The sequence below is a fragment of the Capsicum annuum genome, chromosome 8 (assembly GCF_002878395.1).
Source record: "Capsicum annuum cultivar UCD-10X-F1 chromosome 8, UCD10Xv1.1, whole genome shotgun sequence".
Lineage (NCBI taxonomy): Eukaryota > Viridiplantae > Streptophyta > Magnoliopsida > Solanales > Solanaceae > Capsicum > Capsicum annuum.
Window position 1 is genome coordinate 146,318,403 of NC_061118.1, and position 17,017 is coordinate 146,335,419.

General features: G+C 32.9%; 2 protein-coding genes across 2 annotated transcripts; both read left to right on the plus strand.

Annotated features, from left to right (window-relative positions):
• Positions 1-278: 278 nt before the first annotated feature.
• LOC107839248 lies at positions 279-1,736 on the plus strand. The gene has a single exon (XM_016682657.2). The coding sequence runs from the start codon at positions 554-556 to the stop codon at positions 1,343-1,345; it is 792 nt and encodes a 263-aa protein (XP_016538143.2). The 5' UTR covers positions 279-553; the 3' UTR covers positions 1,346-1,736.
• Positions 1,737-12,907: 11,171 nt separating this feature from the next.
• LOC107839247 (F-box/kelch-repeat protein At3g61590) lies at positions 12,908-15,902 on the plus strand. Its single transcript, XM_016682656.2, has 2 exons — positions 12,908-13,414; positions 14,447-15,902. Exon 2 carries the CDS (start codon positions 14,469-14,471, stop codon positions 15,684-15,686), a length of 1,218 nt encoding a protein of 405 aa, XP_016538142.1. The 5' UTR covers positions 12,908-13,414; positions 14,447-14,468; the 3' UTR covers positions 15,687-15,902.
• Positions 15,903-17,017: the final 1,115 nt, after the last annotated feature.

Sequence of the window (17,017 nt, forward strand, 5' to 3'; positions counted from 1 at the left end):
CTGCTCTAGCCTTAGCAAGCCTATACAACTTCTTATCCTCGTCTTTTTCCTCTAAAGCTGCATACAAACTCGACTTATAAGATATTGTAATACAAAAAATGTATTATGTATTTTTGTTAATTGTATCAGAAACTAATTATATATTTTAATAGATTCAAAATTAAGATTTTCACTAATTAACTAAAACGTCAAATTATTTTATAATTAAACTCCAAACTATTGAGATTTATGTTGTTTTCCCAAAATAAAAACGGGCAAAAATGCAAATGAGCTGAGCAAGCCATTCGCAAACCGAGCCCAGCCCATTAGCATCTCATCCCCAACTGTCAAGCAAACAGTTTCCAGGGTATATATGTAAATTCGAAACCAAAAACCTTCGCCGGCGGACGGGGCAGAGACCCTCTGCCGCAATATCCCCCTCTTTCTCTCTCCATAGCTCACATTTCTTCATCGGAAAACCATGAATTGAATTCAAGAAATCTTCAATTCTTGTTCTTGTTAAACCCATCATGAATTATTATTAGCTCACAAAGAAACACAATCTTAGCTGGCCATGGAAGAGGGAACTCAAATTCTCGAGATCAATTTGATCTCTGCTCAATCCCTCAAAACCCCTGTCACTAACTTGCGCCGTATGCAGACTTACGCTCTTCTCTGGATTGATCCATCCACCAAGCTCCGTTCCAAGATCGATAATGTCGGTGGTGAAAACCCTACCTGGAACGACAAATTCCTCTTCCGCGTTTCCCCAGAGTTTATTTCCGGTGAAACTTCCGGCGTGTCAGTTGAAATCTACGGCGTCGGTTACATCAAGGATTTTCTCATCGGTACTGTTCGTTTACTGATTAGTAATTTTCTTAACGGAACTAGTAGTACTGCGACTCCGGCTTTCACAGCGGTACAAATAAGACGACCTTCTGGAAGATTCCATGGAGTTTTGAACATTGCTGCTTCGTTTAGTGCTGATTCTTCGTTGTTGAATGGGTTATCTGCTGTCTGTTTCCGTGATTTGATGCAAGAGAAAGAGAATGGTGGTCGATGGCGGCGACGCCGTCTTAGCCGTATAGGCTCGAAACGGAGTGAGGTATCATCAAGCGGCGAGTATTGCGATTTCTCCGACGGCACTGATTCGACGACTTCGTCTTCGTCGTCGTCAGCGGCGATGTCAACGGCGTTGAAAGATTGGAACTGTGTACGAAAAGTTGCAGCGATGGCGGGAAAGAAAGATGTGAAATCTGACGCTGGAGGTTTGTTGTGTGGGTTGATGATGCAGAAGAAGATTCAACTGCGTTCGTTGGATCAGAATTCGGGATTCTGGGAAGAATCATTTGAGAAGGAAAAATAATGAACGGTCATGATTTCCTATTACGCAAATCAACGGTGATGATCAACTGCATTAGTAAAACTTTTTGCTATAACATCATAAGCAAATTTAACAACACATTGACCACTAATCACTATAGTCCAGTTCATTTTCAAAAGATTTCCAAAACAAAATTCCATCCTTTGGATCTCCTTAATTGCAGATTTCACCCATTCATTTGTGTTTTTTCCATCGAAATTTTGTGGTTACTTTGGATTAGCAGTTAAAAACAGTTTGTGGTGTAATATAGATTTGTAGCTTTCTTTGTTCTTGATTCTGCCTCGAATCAAACTGCTATTTTCTGTTCCCTTAGTATATGGACTCAGAAGCTCAAAATGTAATTGATCATATAGTATAATGCAGTTGAGTATCATATCTTTTGGGTTGGAGAGAAAATTATTGATGTATAATGAGTATTGATGGTCCTTAGCTAAGAGGTTTCTTTAATCCGTCTTGAAAAAGAATGTCACGGTACGATAATTAGAAAAAATCATTTTTTTTTTTTTTTATCCGGTTCGTAATCATACAAACATTGAAGACTTATTTTGGATTACAAATTTTTTTGTTTTATTTTAAATACGTGTCAAGTTAAAAGGTGGGTTAGATAAAATGTGAGTATTAAGAAGGCCTTGGAATAGGATTTTCTTTCAACCTCAGCCTCAAAACAGCAACCCCTTTTACCGAGATTTACTACGTGTCTATGAGAGATTGGTTTGGTTGGGGGAATAGAACTTGTATTTTTACCTTACTATGGTGTTACGAGAAGGCGAATTACCCACAACATATGCGCATCCATTGTTCTTTTCGTCATCTAAAAAATAGTATACTGCTTATTCGCACCAAATACCATAATAAACTAGTATAATTTATTAATAATTAAATTCTAATAAAGTAAAAAAGTTACGAGTTAATTAATCATAATAAAATACTAAAATTTATATGAGAAAAAATTGGTGGAAAGCATTTCTCTTTTTAATAAATTTTACAAGACATGAATCAGTATTAAATCGAGATCCGACTAACAAAGCTAAAAATTTTATTTAAAAGCTTCAAAATATAAAAAAAATATAAAAAGAAGCTAAAAGAACTCCACCCTATTATATTATATATATATAAAAGTTATTTTAATTTTATGAATATAATATATTTTTTTCAATAAAAAAGGCTCAAATGAAACCTCCTTGTAGCTCTCAACTCTAATATAAATATCATTGTTGGAGGAGATATCGATTGTTGGGCGAGAAACTAACAAATAAGATTTCAAATATTAGTCAAAATTCATTTAATTGACATCCGTAGAATATGAAAATTATATTTTTCTTCGTAAAAAACAAGTGCTTCATTGCGAAGAAACCCATAAAATACACAAGAAAACAAAACATTTTTTTGGGGGGGATGGGAGGGATATAAAACAAGTGCTTCATTATGAAGAAACCCACCTTAGACTATACAAGTAGTTAGAAATGAAACAAGAGGGAGAAAGATAACAAAAGACACTATAGTACAAAAGTTAGAAGGGGGTTAATCATACTAGTGTTTTTTTCTTTTATATCTTTGTTTTGAAGTGGGGATAAAAATTATCAAAACAATAATTAATATATATAATATAGGAGTAATAATTTTTTTAAAAAAGTGAATGAATCTTGGTGAGACCCCCCAAATCACAACCACCATAAGGGAAATATGTATTTAGCCTTTGGGATATCTTGGTCTCTGGTCTAGTCTGGCATCCAAACATTCTCTTCCATAATATCGTTTAATTTATATTTTTTCCGTTTCAATTTATATGATAATATTTAATTTTAACATAATTCTTTTTAAAATAACAATATTTACATGATAGTCAATTAAATTCTTAAGGTTAAAAAAATAAAATATTAACATATGATATTTTTTTAGGATGTATTTAAAAAAATGTATCATATAAATTGAAACGGGAGATTACTATGCCTCCATTGTTTTCTCTTCTTTGTTCTGTTTCCCACATGTTTTGATTGTCTTTACTTAAATACTTTTACTTTTTCCTTAATGTCAATTCTCAACTCATCACTACGTAGACTATAAGCATTTTAAGTTTTATTCAAATCAACAACCTAACTTTCTTGATTTCTTTCTTCCATATCCCCCACTCCCATGTGATGCACCTGCCTATTTATAGATCATACCTAGATACTTTGCACTTCTAAAGATAAAACCATCATGAAAGTTTTATGATCAGGTGATCTTTTCTGATATGTCTTTTAATTCATCTGTTCATAAACATAAATATTTCTGAGTTGAAAACAGTTATCACAATTGTACATCATTATAAACACCGTGAGAGGTGATGTAGATACGTGATGATAACTATCTTTATATGTAATTAGATGTTTCGAGAGTTTTCTGCTCCTCATTTTTTCATAATTATGGTGTTTTTATTATCCCATGAGTGAAAATATATTTGATCTAGTCTTCAATCACAATATAATTGTAAAAACTAAAGATTATAAAAAAAACGAAAAAATCGAAAGAACCGACTAAAACTCAAATCGAAAAAATTAATTTTATGTTAGTTTGATTTGGTTTATAGTTTTAATAAATCGACATGATTGGTTTGATTTTATTTTTTTTTAATAAAAGCTAAACCAACCCGACTTATATACACCCTTACTTATAAATAATGTATTCACGTGAATTCAATAATTATGTTTGAACTTATAAGTAATGTATTCATGTGAATTCAGTAAATTACGTTTAGACCACAAGGAATTCACTACATGTTTTTAAATATTTGATTATGAGCATAGCTACAATTTTATTCTGACTTGAAGTTGCTATAGAAATCTAAAAAAAAAATTATTGGATCGTAGATTCATTTCTGTCTAAAAATAAAATCATCTTTGATAAGGTGCATTTCACCTTTCATATATGAATTCAAGGCATGAATTAGATTAGTCAGAACTCAAACACGAACACTAAAACACCTATGGATTAATGGTCTATCAAACTTATAACATGGTCTCTACTGTTACCTAGAGGGTAAGCTAAGTACAAGACTACAAGAACTTAAGATAATTAACGTTTGGCATATGTATAAAGTATACATTATGCATGGAATAAAATTGCTGAAATTGACAAGACATTGCAGCCCTCATCAATTGATTGCTCCCCCAAATATGATTGCAACATTCGACTAATACACTATAAAGTCGAATGGCTGACATTTACTATAGTGGTTAAAAGGTCTACCAGGTTAATAATATTATAATTGTTTGTTGTACATCTGTAATCATACAATTAATACTCATCTTTACAAGTGTCTTTTAAGCACCCAATTTCTTGCATGTCTTGGTCAGGAGTTTTTAAAGCACTTAAGTCATTTGTGCTTAGCGTAAGAAGACAAAATTAAGAATAGTTTTTGAATGTTAATTTGATTATAAACTATTGAAAGTGAAACATGAGTCATTTGTGACACAAAAAAAAGTGTTGGCTGGAAAGAGGTGTTAGTCATGTTACAAATTTATTGATTATTATAATATGGTTTTGTACAGTAGCGGAACCAAGTTTTTCATTGAAAGGATTCAGAAGTAACTATACGAACTAGTCGAAGGGAGTTCAATATCTACTATATATACATAAAAATATTTTTAACTATGTAAAAATAGTATAATTTTCGAACGAATGGGGTTCGGATGATCCTGAATTGTATGTGGCTCCACCAGTGGCGTGCCCACTACTCACTTCTGCTACTTTCAGCTCTCTTAGCTACTTTCTATTTTTTTGTTTCTTTGGGGGTCGTTTGGTAGGAGGTAATTAAGTGGATTATCTCGGTTTAGAATTTGATGTTAAATTTATCTTACATTTAATTTAGGTATATATTAGTTAAAATCAGAGTTATATATAATCCGATCTTATGTAGAAAGTGGGATATGTGGATATCTTGAGTTTTAGTTTCAGAATTATAATCTCAGGATATCTCCATTTCATTCCAAACAATCCTTTAGTTATTTAATTAAAAAGAATGATTTTTTTTTACTTTCTTTATATATTGTTACTTAAATGTCATGCTAATTAGGTTAAAGTTCATTTGAGATCAATGTCATTTGTATGGACCCAATGGACAGTGTTTATGCATTTTTTAATAACTTCTTCCCTTAAAAAAAAATAGTGGCATCTATTTACTAGTTTTTTAAAATGGTTTCTGATGTTTATACTAGAATTCAATTAATTCTAATTTATGTTGGATTGAATTCATTCAGAATAACATCTGATTTTTTTCATATCTAAAGCTCGAAATTGAAACATCTAATAAAGAAGTAGCAGACCTAGCAATTGTACCACATTCTTTGAGTAATTGAAAAATATGCTATTTTCAATTTATGTATTCTAATATCAATAATTTCGCGTTCGATTCTGTTTTAATTGGACCTTCTCGTATTTCTTTTACAACGAAAAAACAAACTATTTCCGCTACCCTCCAAGAAAAAGAAATAGAATTAATTAATTAATTAACTAATATAAATTTTGTACCCTGTCTCTGATCATATTTTTTTGTTTCAATCGAGATCAACATTGGACCACATATTGTGCAAGTTCAATGTTCTATTCCTTTCTTTTGTTTTAGGAAAAATGATCAAATTTACTCCTTTACTTTAAAAAAATTAATTAAGTATATCTTTTGTTATATTTTGGAGTTAAATTTATCCTTATTTTTATATTTTAAAGTTAAATTTATCTTTTTATTTTAAAAAATTAGCCAAATATGCCCTTCATCGGGTCAAATTTACCCCTCTACTTTAAAAAATTACTCAAATATACCTTTCTTCCTACTTTGAGTCCAAATTTACCCTTGATTTCATATTTTGGAGTCAAATTTACCCTTGTTGTTAAGAAACTTTTCATATGTACCCTTTTTTAATAGAAAAAGATCAAATCAATGTTAAATACCTCATTTTAAAAAAATAAAATACACCTTAATTTAACCCGTCTGATCTGACTCAAGCCACAAAAAAGACACAAATAAATATACCCTCTTTAATTTTGTTGACCAATTTTTCAATGTGATTAAGCCACCAGATATTTATCAGGCATAACTCATGAAAAATTGATTCGCATCCGTGCAAACATAAAGAAATATATTTCTCTCACAGTTCGTGGATTTACATCAGTGCAAAACTCATGAAAAATGACACTTGACGATCTAATGCAATAGATTAGGCACATTGAATATTTCTCAGGATGATTGAGTTAAGAGGTATCCCTATGTGTCAATCGGACATCTCTTCATTCATATATCTTTATATGCAATTTAGATCTATATAATTTTTTCATCATGTTATTCGCTCAGAAAATTTATTCATTGGTTCTAAAATTTTGATGCACATAATTGCATACCAAATTTTGAAATTCGAACATAATTGAACACTAAGTTTGTAATAGACGTTTTCTCAAGTTTTATGCTTCTCCGCTATCCCACTCCATTTTACGTTTTTTTTTTTTCATTTGTAAACATCAGTCAGTGTTGCACATTGAAAGAGAAGTATTTCTGTTCGTTGGAAAAATTCAACCAACAGAACTGAGGGAGATATATATTTATTTGTATATTTTTTATGGATCAGATCGAGCGAATTAGATAAGGATGTGATTTATTTTTAAAAATTAGATAATTTAAGATTGATTTGGGCTTTTCTGTTAAAGAAAGGTTATAAGTAAAAAGTTTTTTATCCATAAGGGTAAATATGAACTCAAAGTATGAAGTCAAGTGTAAATTTGACCTCAAAGTATGACGAAGGGTATATTTAGTCAATTTTTCAAAGTAGAGGGATAAATTTGGCCCCAAAATATGACGACGGGGGCAGATTTAACCACAAAGAATGACGAAGGAATATTTAGCTAATTTTTCAAAGTAAAGGGACAAATTTGACCCTTTTCCCTTTGTTTTATCCCATGGAGTTTTCCTAACGTACTTTAATATTAGAATACATTTAAAAAATATTAAGTAATTAACTAATGATAAGAGTATTTAAAAATCTTCTTTATGTATTTTTCGTTGATTAAGTAGCAAAAAGTAGCAGTATTTATTATGCATATAAACTTAATTGTGGATGTTCATTTACTAATCCTAAAGCTTACGAGTAATGTTGCTACTAGTGGGCAGCTTGATAGTTTTGCAAACAAATTCAAAAAGCAGCTTACAAGTAGTTTTGTAAATAGATTTCTGCAAGCAGTTACAGATATCTTTGAAGCAGATTTCTATAAGCAACTTACAAGTAACTTTGCAAGCAAGTTCTATTGCAAGTACTTTGCAAACAAGTTCTATTGCAAGTACTTTGCAAACAAGTTTCTGCAAGCAACTACTGATATCTTGCAAGCAAACTTCTATAAGCAGCTTACAAGTAGCTTTGCAAACAGGTTTCTGCAAGCAGCTACAGATATCCTTGCAAGCAGATTTCTATAAGCAGCTTTGCAAACAAGTTCTATTGCAAGCAACTTACAATTAGCTTTGTAAACAGGTTTCTGCGAGTAGCTACAAATATCTTTGCAAGCAGATTTCTACAAGCAACTTACAAGTAGTTGTGTGAATAGGTTTCTGCGAGCAACTACAGATATCTTTGCAAGCACACTTCTATAAGCAACTTACAAGTAACTTTGCAAGCAAGTTCTATTGCAAGCAGCTTACAAGTAGCTTTGCAAACAGGTTTCTGCGAGCACCTCCAAATATTTTTGCAAGCAGATTTCTATAAGCAACTTACAAATAGATTTGCAAACAGGTTTCTGCAAGCAACTAAAGATATCTTTGCAAGCAGATTTGTATAAGCAACTTACAAGTAACTTTGCTGCAAGCAGCTTACAGTTAGCTTTGCAAGGAAACTCCAAATAAATAGATTACAAGTGGCTTAGCAAGGAAACTCCAAATAAACAGATTACAAGTGGCTTGGCAAACAAGTTCCTACGAACATCTTACAGATAGTGTTGAAAGTGAATCCTTATACAAATAGCATTGCAGCAAGTTCCTACAAGCCGTTTACAAGTAGCTTTGCAAGCTACTTATATTCTTCTACAGATAAAACTATTCAATTCATTTGCATACCAATTTGAAATCGAATAATATATCAGCCACGCACTCTTTCTACTCATCTGTCATATTTACTTTATAATAATTTTTATTTCATAACATTACCAAAATCCAGAACGAAAGGAGAAGTGACACTACGTGTACATTAGGTAGCCTGAAATTAATTATTACTGTTAAATTTAATCATGTCATATTAGTATATTTTTAATATTTCATTAATTTGAGAGATGAAAATGTCATCTTTTTACACGACCTTTCAAAGAAGGGCCCACGAGCTTTCACTATCACATATAGTTTTAATTAATGTTAATCGTTGGTATTATTATGCCTGCAGATCTCACAAGCCAGTAAACAGAAAAAGGCAACAGAAAGGAGATTATTGTTATTAGCAGTAGCTGTTCTCATGTTGTAACATGTCTTCATCAGTGACTTTAAATATTAGTAAATTTTTTAATAAATAGTAATAAGTGTTTGTCTTGAAAGAATTGTTGAAAATTAAATTGCTTATGTTACTGCTAACTAGAGTAATAAATAGTTTAGTTGTACATAGCAAGAGTCTCTATTTTGTTTAAATACAGTTAGATATTTTAGATTTTTTAATTTTATCCTGCATCTACAGATTTTCTATTCTAAAATTAGCTATTTAAAGCTCTCCATAATAAAATTAAAATTAGAAAAAAATCAATTATTTTTCCAACTGTTTTTACTGCACGTTTTTTTTTAAAATCAACAACAATTTAAAAAGACATAACGATGGATGCCATGCACCATGCCTCCCCTCCCTAACCCAACCAAAATAATGGGGCCAATATAGGTCTTCTTAATTTATATTTTGAAAGCTCAATCTCAACAATAGAAGGAAAAAAAAAATATATGAATAGCTCAAGCTCTCTACTTGTTTTTTTGTTTTCCACTTATTATCTGATATTTACGTATATTAAAGTCCGATTTATTTAGATTTGTACATTGTGGGGCTTATTTTATCGGGCGATGCTTCAACATAATTTTTTTCTTATCGAGCCTAGACATCCCACCAGCATGTTAATTGGCAGCTCTCTGGTTGTAATGTACGTCCCTATTTGGTTGCAAACAAATGTGGTCCTAAATAAGTGCATTATATTGACGTTAAAATAAGCTTTAAATTTCTGTTGTAACTTTAGTGAGCATGTTGGAGATGTAAGTAATAATTAAGAAAATATGTGGTACCTCTTAACTCTATAGTTTGTTTCTTTTTTTCCTTCTTCAGATTTGTCTGTACTTCAGCACCAATAAATTGTTGGGGCTCAACAAGTACATAACATCATAATTCACAATCTATTACTCCAATTTCTACTACAGTACTTATTAACTTTCTTTTTCTTTTTTCTTTATTGTCTAGTTACTTCCATATCTAAGCAATCCTAGCAGCTACTAGTGATGGACAATTGGACATTCATTGTGGAGCAAATTCCAAGAAAATCCACTTGGGGTGCTTATGCTTTGTGAATCATTGCATACAAGGTCAGCTTTTGTGTTTTATCATAGAAATATCAATTACTAGTACATTATATGGTGGGATGAAATACTTTTAGAGATAGTATTTTTGATACGTCTAAAGCTGAAATATCACTAAAAACAAAGAAAAAAGAAATGTGTTTTTTTCAGGGCTTTTAGTAAAACACTTCTATTTGAAAGTTCTAACTAGTCCAAATTTTACTATATTTACCTGTTAAAGAAGTGGATGAGAGATTCAAAGATGTATGTGCCTAGTTTTTAAGGTTATATTACACATATGGCAATGTAAATAAAGAAAGAAAAAACCTCCATCCATTTAACAATATCTGTCCACTATATTAAAAATACATGTCCAATAATATTTGTTCAATTTGAAAAATCAATTGTTAATTTATCCTTTTCTACTCATTTTATCTTTGCTATTAAAGACTATTCGTCACTCAATGTATTTTCTAAGACACTAATTTTTTTAGAGATAATACATCAAAACCTCCTTGAACTTGTCCCGACAACTTAGTTTAGCACTTAAACTTTACGAATAATTATTTACCCCCTTTAACATCTTTAAAGTGAATTAATTCCAACCCTAATGATGCCGTGACAATTTTTTTTTAAAAAAAAGGAAAAAAAATATGAATTTTTATTTTTTTATTTTTAAAACGCCTACTAATATATATATATATATAAAATTTCTCTCCTTCTTCTTCTACCCCCATCCCACCCCATCCTAATCTCCTCCCAAACTCGCCAGCCACCACCACCTGCGCTCCCCTCCAAAATCTAACCCCAATTGCTTCTCCAATTACCAAATCATATCCCTACCTCCAATTTCTCCTCCTTCACCCCCAATAAAAAAAGAAATGAAATTGAATTTGAAAATTAAAAAATTGACATGATTTGAATGTTTGGTTGTTGATTTTTGAGAATTTGGTGTTCATTTGATCGAATTTACCAGGTGGTTGAGTTTTTTATCACTATTTTATGGTATTTTTTATGGTGGTAATGGAGTTTTCCGGCAAAAATAAAAATATATATATAATATTTATATATATTTTACTTATATTTATAAAAAATATTTTAAAAATACTTTATTTACGTGGCTCCGACGTGGCGCTGACGTGTCAGCGAGTGTGATGCATTCTCCCTCATGAGAGTGGTATTATATATTAAGGGGTGAAATTAATTCACTCCAAAGATGTTAAGGGGTAAATAAATGGAAGGTTAGTTTAAGTGATAAAGTAAGTTGGGAAGACAAGTTCGGAGAGGGGTTGATGCATTATCTCAATTTTTTATTATATTCAAATGGTGGTATGGTAAAATAACTCATATTATTTATTGTTTCTTAATCAATATGATAAGTCAATAGTAGACTACTATTATTGAACGAACAAATTTAAATGTATTGAAAATGCTATTGGGCCGAGTTCACCCATAAGGAGATCGAGTTAATTAGTCTTTTAGCCCATTAGATTGTCGTCCTTCTTAACCCTAACTCTTATGAATTAATACGTCACACTTTATGAGAATTTTCGATGATCTGTGGCACGAGATGTGGTTGCTGCGCATTTGTTTCCGACTATGAAGAAATCCGTAAGTTTCCTAAATTAGTATTTACGATTCAAATGCTACAACATGAATTTTTATGGTTTTATAATTTGAATGTAGCAAAGGGTGACAACGTTACCGATATGAGTTGTGGTGGAACGATCATGAGTTGTGGTGGAACGATCAGGACCTCTTCATTCTTAATCAAGGTCCCAAGTTCGAGTTGCTAGAAGTCACATTCAGAAATGAGCCGTAAAATGTGCAAATCTAAATTTAATCAAATTTCTATACAGATATCGAATGAATGAGAAGTAAAAGTTGACTAAATCGGCAATTTCTCGTAAGTACATAATACAACCGGCAGACGTTGTTTACTAAACTTTTCTATATAATTGAATACAACCACACAAAAAGCAAATTAAATAACTAAAAGAAAGAGAAAAACGTAACCTAAAACAAGTGAGAATTTGAAGATGTGACAAAAGAATAAAGGGACATTAATTAGGTAAAGTAAAGCTATTGGTGGAAACTGGAAATCCCTATGACAAACCCAAAAAATAAAATAAAACGAAACCCACAATTTCTACAAAAGCAAATAAGAGAAGCAACGAAGATTGCTTTATTAGTGGGACATAGATACACTATCCTTATATGTGTTGGCAAAGTATATTCCATAAATATGTTGAAAATAAAAATAAATTGAAGAAAAGAAGCTAATGAATAAGCTGCTATTAATGTAAATAAACAGGAAATATTCATAACGGAGGTGTATATCGTATAATGACAAAACGTCTTCTCTATGAAAACCAAATTTTCATTTATTGATTGGTGGGTGAAACACATTTAAAGGGTTAATAATATTATAGCATTGGGTAGTCGTGATAAAACTTTTAAATACCCAATAATAATATTTACTAGTGAATTTGGTATCTTTTTCGTTTAACCTTTGCCCTTAAAGATTATATTTATAACACAGAGAAACAAGGGAAGAAAGTAAAAGAATGAGGAGAAGAAGGATAGGAAATGACATAAAAATCGTCAAAGGTTACAAGTGTAAGTGGCAAGGTATTAGGGATCGTTTGATATGAGGTATAAAGAATAAATAGTCTCAGAATAATATGAAAGATTATTTTATCTTATATTTGACGAGAGGTATTAATTTGTATTGAAATTATTTTGTCCCATCATTTACTCTCTAATGATTGGATAGGATAAGAAATAACTCTTTCCAACCAAACAATCCCTTATTTTTATCTAATGGCCTCGAATCAATATCTTAAATAGAAATTGTCTTTGATTTAATGTGCTTTTACTTTACCTCTATAGTCAATTGATTAATTTGAATTAATCTTAACGGATATCAAATATTGGGTGGAGTTTTAAAAAACAAAAAAATGACCACAAAAGTTTGATGTGATGAGTAAGACAGCATTATAACTATTTAGAGAGTTTTCTGGATTGTGGCCAAAACCCCAATGTTTTTTCTTCCCCCATTAAAACCCCCATTTCAATTCCTTAAAAAACACCACTCCCCTCTTCCCCCACCCCACCCCACCCACCCCACCCCCTCTGTGTTCCTTCCCTCTATGCCCTATTAAAATACCGCCCTTCTGCGTCACACTCCAGTGCCTCTTTAAGTATTTTTTGGGTTAGCTAACAAAACATAAAAGAGGAAGAGAGAGACATCAAGAAAATCCCCTTTCTTTTGTTTCTCTCTTGCTCTATCTATGTCAAGTTTAGATGTGTTTTGTGCTGTAAAAATCCAATCTTTACCATTTTCTTTTATGTTTTGAGCAATAATCTTGAATACCCATTTTTTCCTTCTGGGCTGTTGGGTGTTTTTGTTTAGTGTTCATTGCTGTTTTCCTCACTGTTTTACTGGTAAATCTTGGGGATTTTCAGCAATCTGGCTTGACTCATTGGTTTGGGAGCTGGTGAAGGAAGGTCTTTTAGCAAAGGTATAGTCTTTGATTTCATTCATTTCAAGAAAAATTGGTTTCTTGAAAAATGGAGTTTTGGGGGTATTGAGATCTATCTATTTGACAACTATTTCCTTCTTGTATTTGCTTAGGTTTATGATTTATTATGTTCTATGGATTGTTCTGTACTGTTTGCGTAGTTTGTCCTTTGGGACAATATGTTCTTGTTTTTTTAATGTATATATGTGTGCTAACTAAACTGTTTAAGGACTTGAGGTTTCATTTGAAATCTATGAAAGTGGTGGTGCTTTCTGGATTAGCTAAATCCATTTATTGTATATTTTGGGGGATACTGTATGTTCTTTTCACATTTTTGTGTCTCTCTTCATTAAATGCTTTTTAACTTTTAGTGGTGAAATATTGGAGGTGGGATTTTCCCTTTTTTGCTTGTAGGTACTAGGACAAGGTGGCTGATCTGTTTATATATTTGTTTCCTTGCATTTAAATCCCATCCTATCCTATGTATATGAGGCATAAAACACTTACCTTTGTGAGTTTAATCCAAGTGTCCTCAATTTTGCAATGAAGAGTTGAACTAAAAAGAAAGATCTTTTGGTTGTATCTGTAAACTTGTTCTGTAGTTATCTTTCTCTAATATTGGTTTTCTTTTACTTCCTTTTGAAAGAAACACTGATACTCCTTGTCATTGCATCATTCTGTTGGTTTTTCTTTTTCTCTTGTGAATTTGGCAAGTCTCTTTTTTTTTTTCACTTTTGTTGGATATAAGTAACTTGGTTGCTTGGGATCGAGGTTTCTTATGTTAAGTGAACATGGTTGAACTACAACATCACTATTGACCTTTTAAAGAGATGCATGCATAGAATTTATTCATGCCTGCTCAATCTGCTTTAAATTATTGAGCAATAGTGTTTTGCAATGTACAATCTGGCCTAGGTCTTGTGATACATTTCTTGTTTATCTTCCTCACAAATATATTAGTTTCATGCTTTAGGTTTTGATATCAGATGATGGTCTTCCTCACTCAATTTTTCATTTTTATTTTGCTTCTAGTTTTTTATCCCTTTCCGTCATCATGGAAGGGGAAACTTCTTGGGTCAGTCATTCCTCAGATTATGTCGCACCAGACATGGTGGAGTTTGATTTATTTTCGGAGCTTAACGATGAAGACAATAGAGAAGCTTCCTCAGTTCCTATGGATTTGATACTGCCTGATGATTTATTGGAACGGATATTGGCCTATCTTCCCATTGCTAGCATTTTTAGGGCAAGTTGTGTGAGTAAAAGATGGAATGAGATAGTGAAGTCAACGAGGTTCTCATGGAACTTCTCTCAGGTGCTGTCTCAAAAACCGTGGTACTTTATGTTCACAAGCTCAGAGGAGCCGGTTGGTTACGCCTATGATCCTTCTCTTCGAAAATGGTATGGTATTGAACTCCCTTGCATTCAGACATCCAATTGGTTCATCGCTTCTTCATGTGGATTAGTTTGTGTCATGGACAATGACAGTAGAAGCGAGCTATATGTTTGTAATCCAATAACCAAATGCTGCAAGAACCTGCTGGAGCCTCCTGGTGTCAAGTTTTCTGATTACAGTGCATTGGCCATCTGTGTAAACAAGAAAACTTCTTGTTACAGTGTCGCCATTGTTAAATCTAAGCAAGTACCAGGTAACTTCGTTCAGTGGGATCTCTCAATCCACATATACGATTCTGGAACAATGATGTGGTTTACCCCTTTGACTGAGGTTCTAACAGGCTGGAGAGGTGGGGATGAAAGCGTCATCTGTGATGGTGTTTTGTACTTCTTAATTTACGCGACTGGAGGTGGTGATCCAGGCAATCGTCATGGTCTGATCACTTACAACCTCTCAAGCAGATCATCAAATGGTTCTTTAATTAGGACTTTCATTCCTGTGCCGTGTTCTCTAACGTGTGGTCGATTAATGAACCTCAAGGAGAAGTTAGTAATGGTGGGAGGGATTGGGAAACCAGATCGGCCTGACATAATTAAGGGGATTGGCGTATGGGTACTTAGTGGGGAGGAATGGCAAGAAATTTCCCGAATGCCGCATAAGTATTTTCAAGGTTTTGGGGAATTTGATGATGTTTTTGCCAGCAGTGGTACAGATGATCTCATATACATTCAGAGTTATGGAGCTCCTACCCTTCTAGTTTTTGATGTGAACCAGAAACAGTGGAGGTGGTCTCAGAAATGTCCTGTGACAAAAAGGTTTCCCCTTCAGCTCTTTACTGGTTTCTGCTTTGAGCCAAGGCTTGAGGTGTCCCCCTGAGACGCGTTGCTGCATTTCAATTGATGTGGATTGGTGCACCTTAGAATCCAATCTTCATTTCCTTTCATGTCTTTTGATTTTGTACTCCTTTTGTTGTTCTTTTCTTCCCTATCTCCTCTCAGTGCAAAGATTTATGTGTTCTTGAAAGGTTTATACATGTACCAGCCGATGAGGCTGCTAATTTATGAAATGAGAATATTATTAATTTTTTGGGTAGTCTGAGACACTCATTTCAGCTTCCAAAGGGTTATTATTACTATGTTTATGTTGCTTGGATATTTCAAAATCGTTGCCGCACTCATGTTGGATCCTCATGTGCTACTTTTGAAAGATCCGACACTCTTGTTTGACATTTTGCCGCCCTCATGGTGGATCCTCATGTGCTACTTTTGAAAGATCCGACACTCTTGTTTGACATTTTTAAAGAGTTGGAGCGTCGTTATTACAGTTCTTCATCTCTAGTTTGTGTGTTTGCATAAGCTAGAGTTGTCTTATTGGGTAGTGTGTTTCCTTTGGAGGATTGCTATTCTCTTTCCTTAGACAGGGACAAGTTGGCTTTGCAGATCACAAAGTCAAAACTGGAAGATGGGCTATCCTAACTTGTGACCTCATATACTCTGGCTGCTCTTTATCAAATATTTTTAGACCAAAATTTGCCCCAAGCCTCAATTGGGCAGCACATGATTGGCTTGTTAATGGACCTTTTTGATCTTTAGACTTGGGACCACAGCTAGTTACCAAATTGAGTTTGATGAACCATGAGAGTTGGCAGCATGCCTTCCTCCACATGGTAAGGGAATAAGTGAGCTGTTGTCAAAAACCATTGGTGATTCAAAACTTCACTTGTCCAAACTAAAGTTTCTTAATGGCTAATGGCATATTCAGTCTATTTTGATAAGTCATTTTCATGCCCATGCCTTGAGTGTTATTTTAGTTTTTGTACATCCCTTTGTTTCTTGTTTCTGTACCAAGAATGAAAAGCAAGATTGTGAAAGCCCTTTTCACAAGACACTGTTGGTTGCCATAGCGCTGATGGCAAGTGACCTAATTGCTTGGAAATTGAAAATTTACAGGTTGGAAGGCAGCAGATATATAGTAATCAATCTTGTCCTAACACAAGTGTAATAGTAAAAAATAATCTTTGTATAACATCTACCATTTGTAGACTAACATTTAGGGGTCGTTTGGTTAAAAATAAGTTATCCCGGAATTATTAATTTCGGAATTAGCGATCTCGGGATTAGTTATTCCACTTTCAAGGAGGAGCGATAAGAAAAACACTACAATCTCATGGTAACTAATCTCGGGATGAGTTATCCCATGCATTCTAT

Bases quoted from the DNA above. Each gene is read 5' to 3' on its own strand.
- LOC107839248 (XM_016682657.2), top strand. From the start codon at position 554: ATGGAAGAGGGAACTCAAATTCTCGAGATCAATTTGATCTCTGCTCAA.
- LOC107839247 (XM_016682656.2), top strand. From the start codon at position 14,469: ATGGAAGGGGAAACTTCTTGGGTCAGTCATTCCTCAGATTATGTCGCA.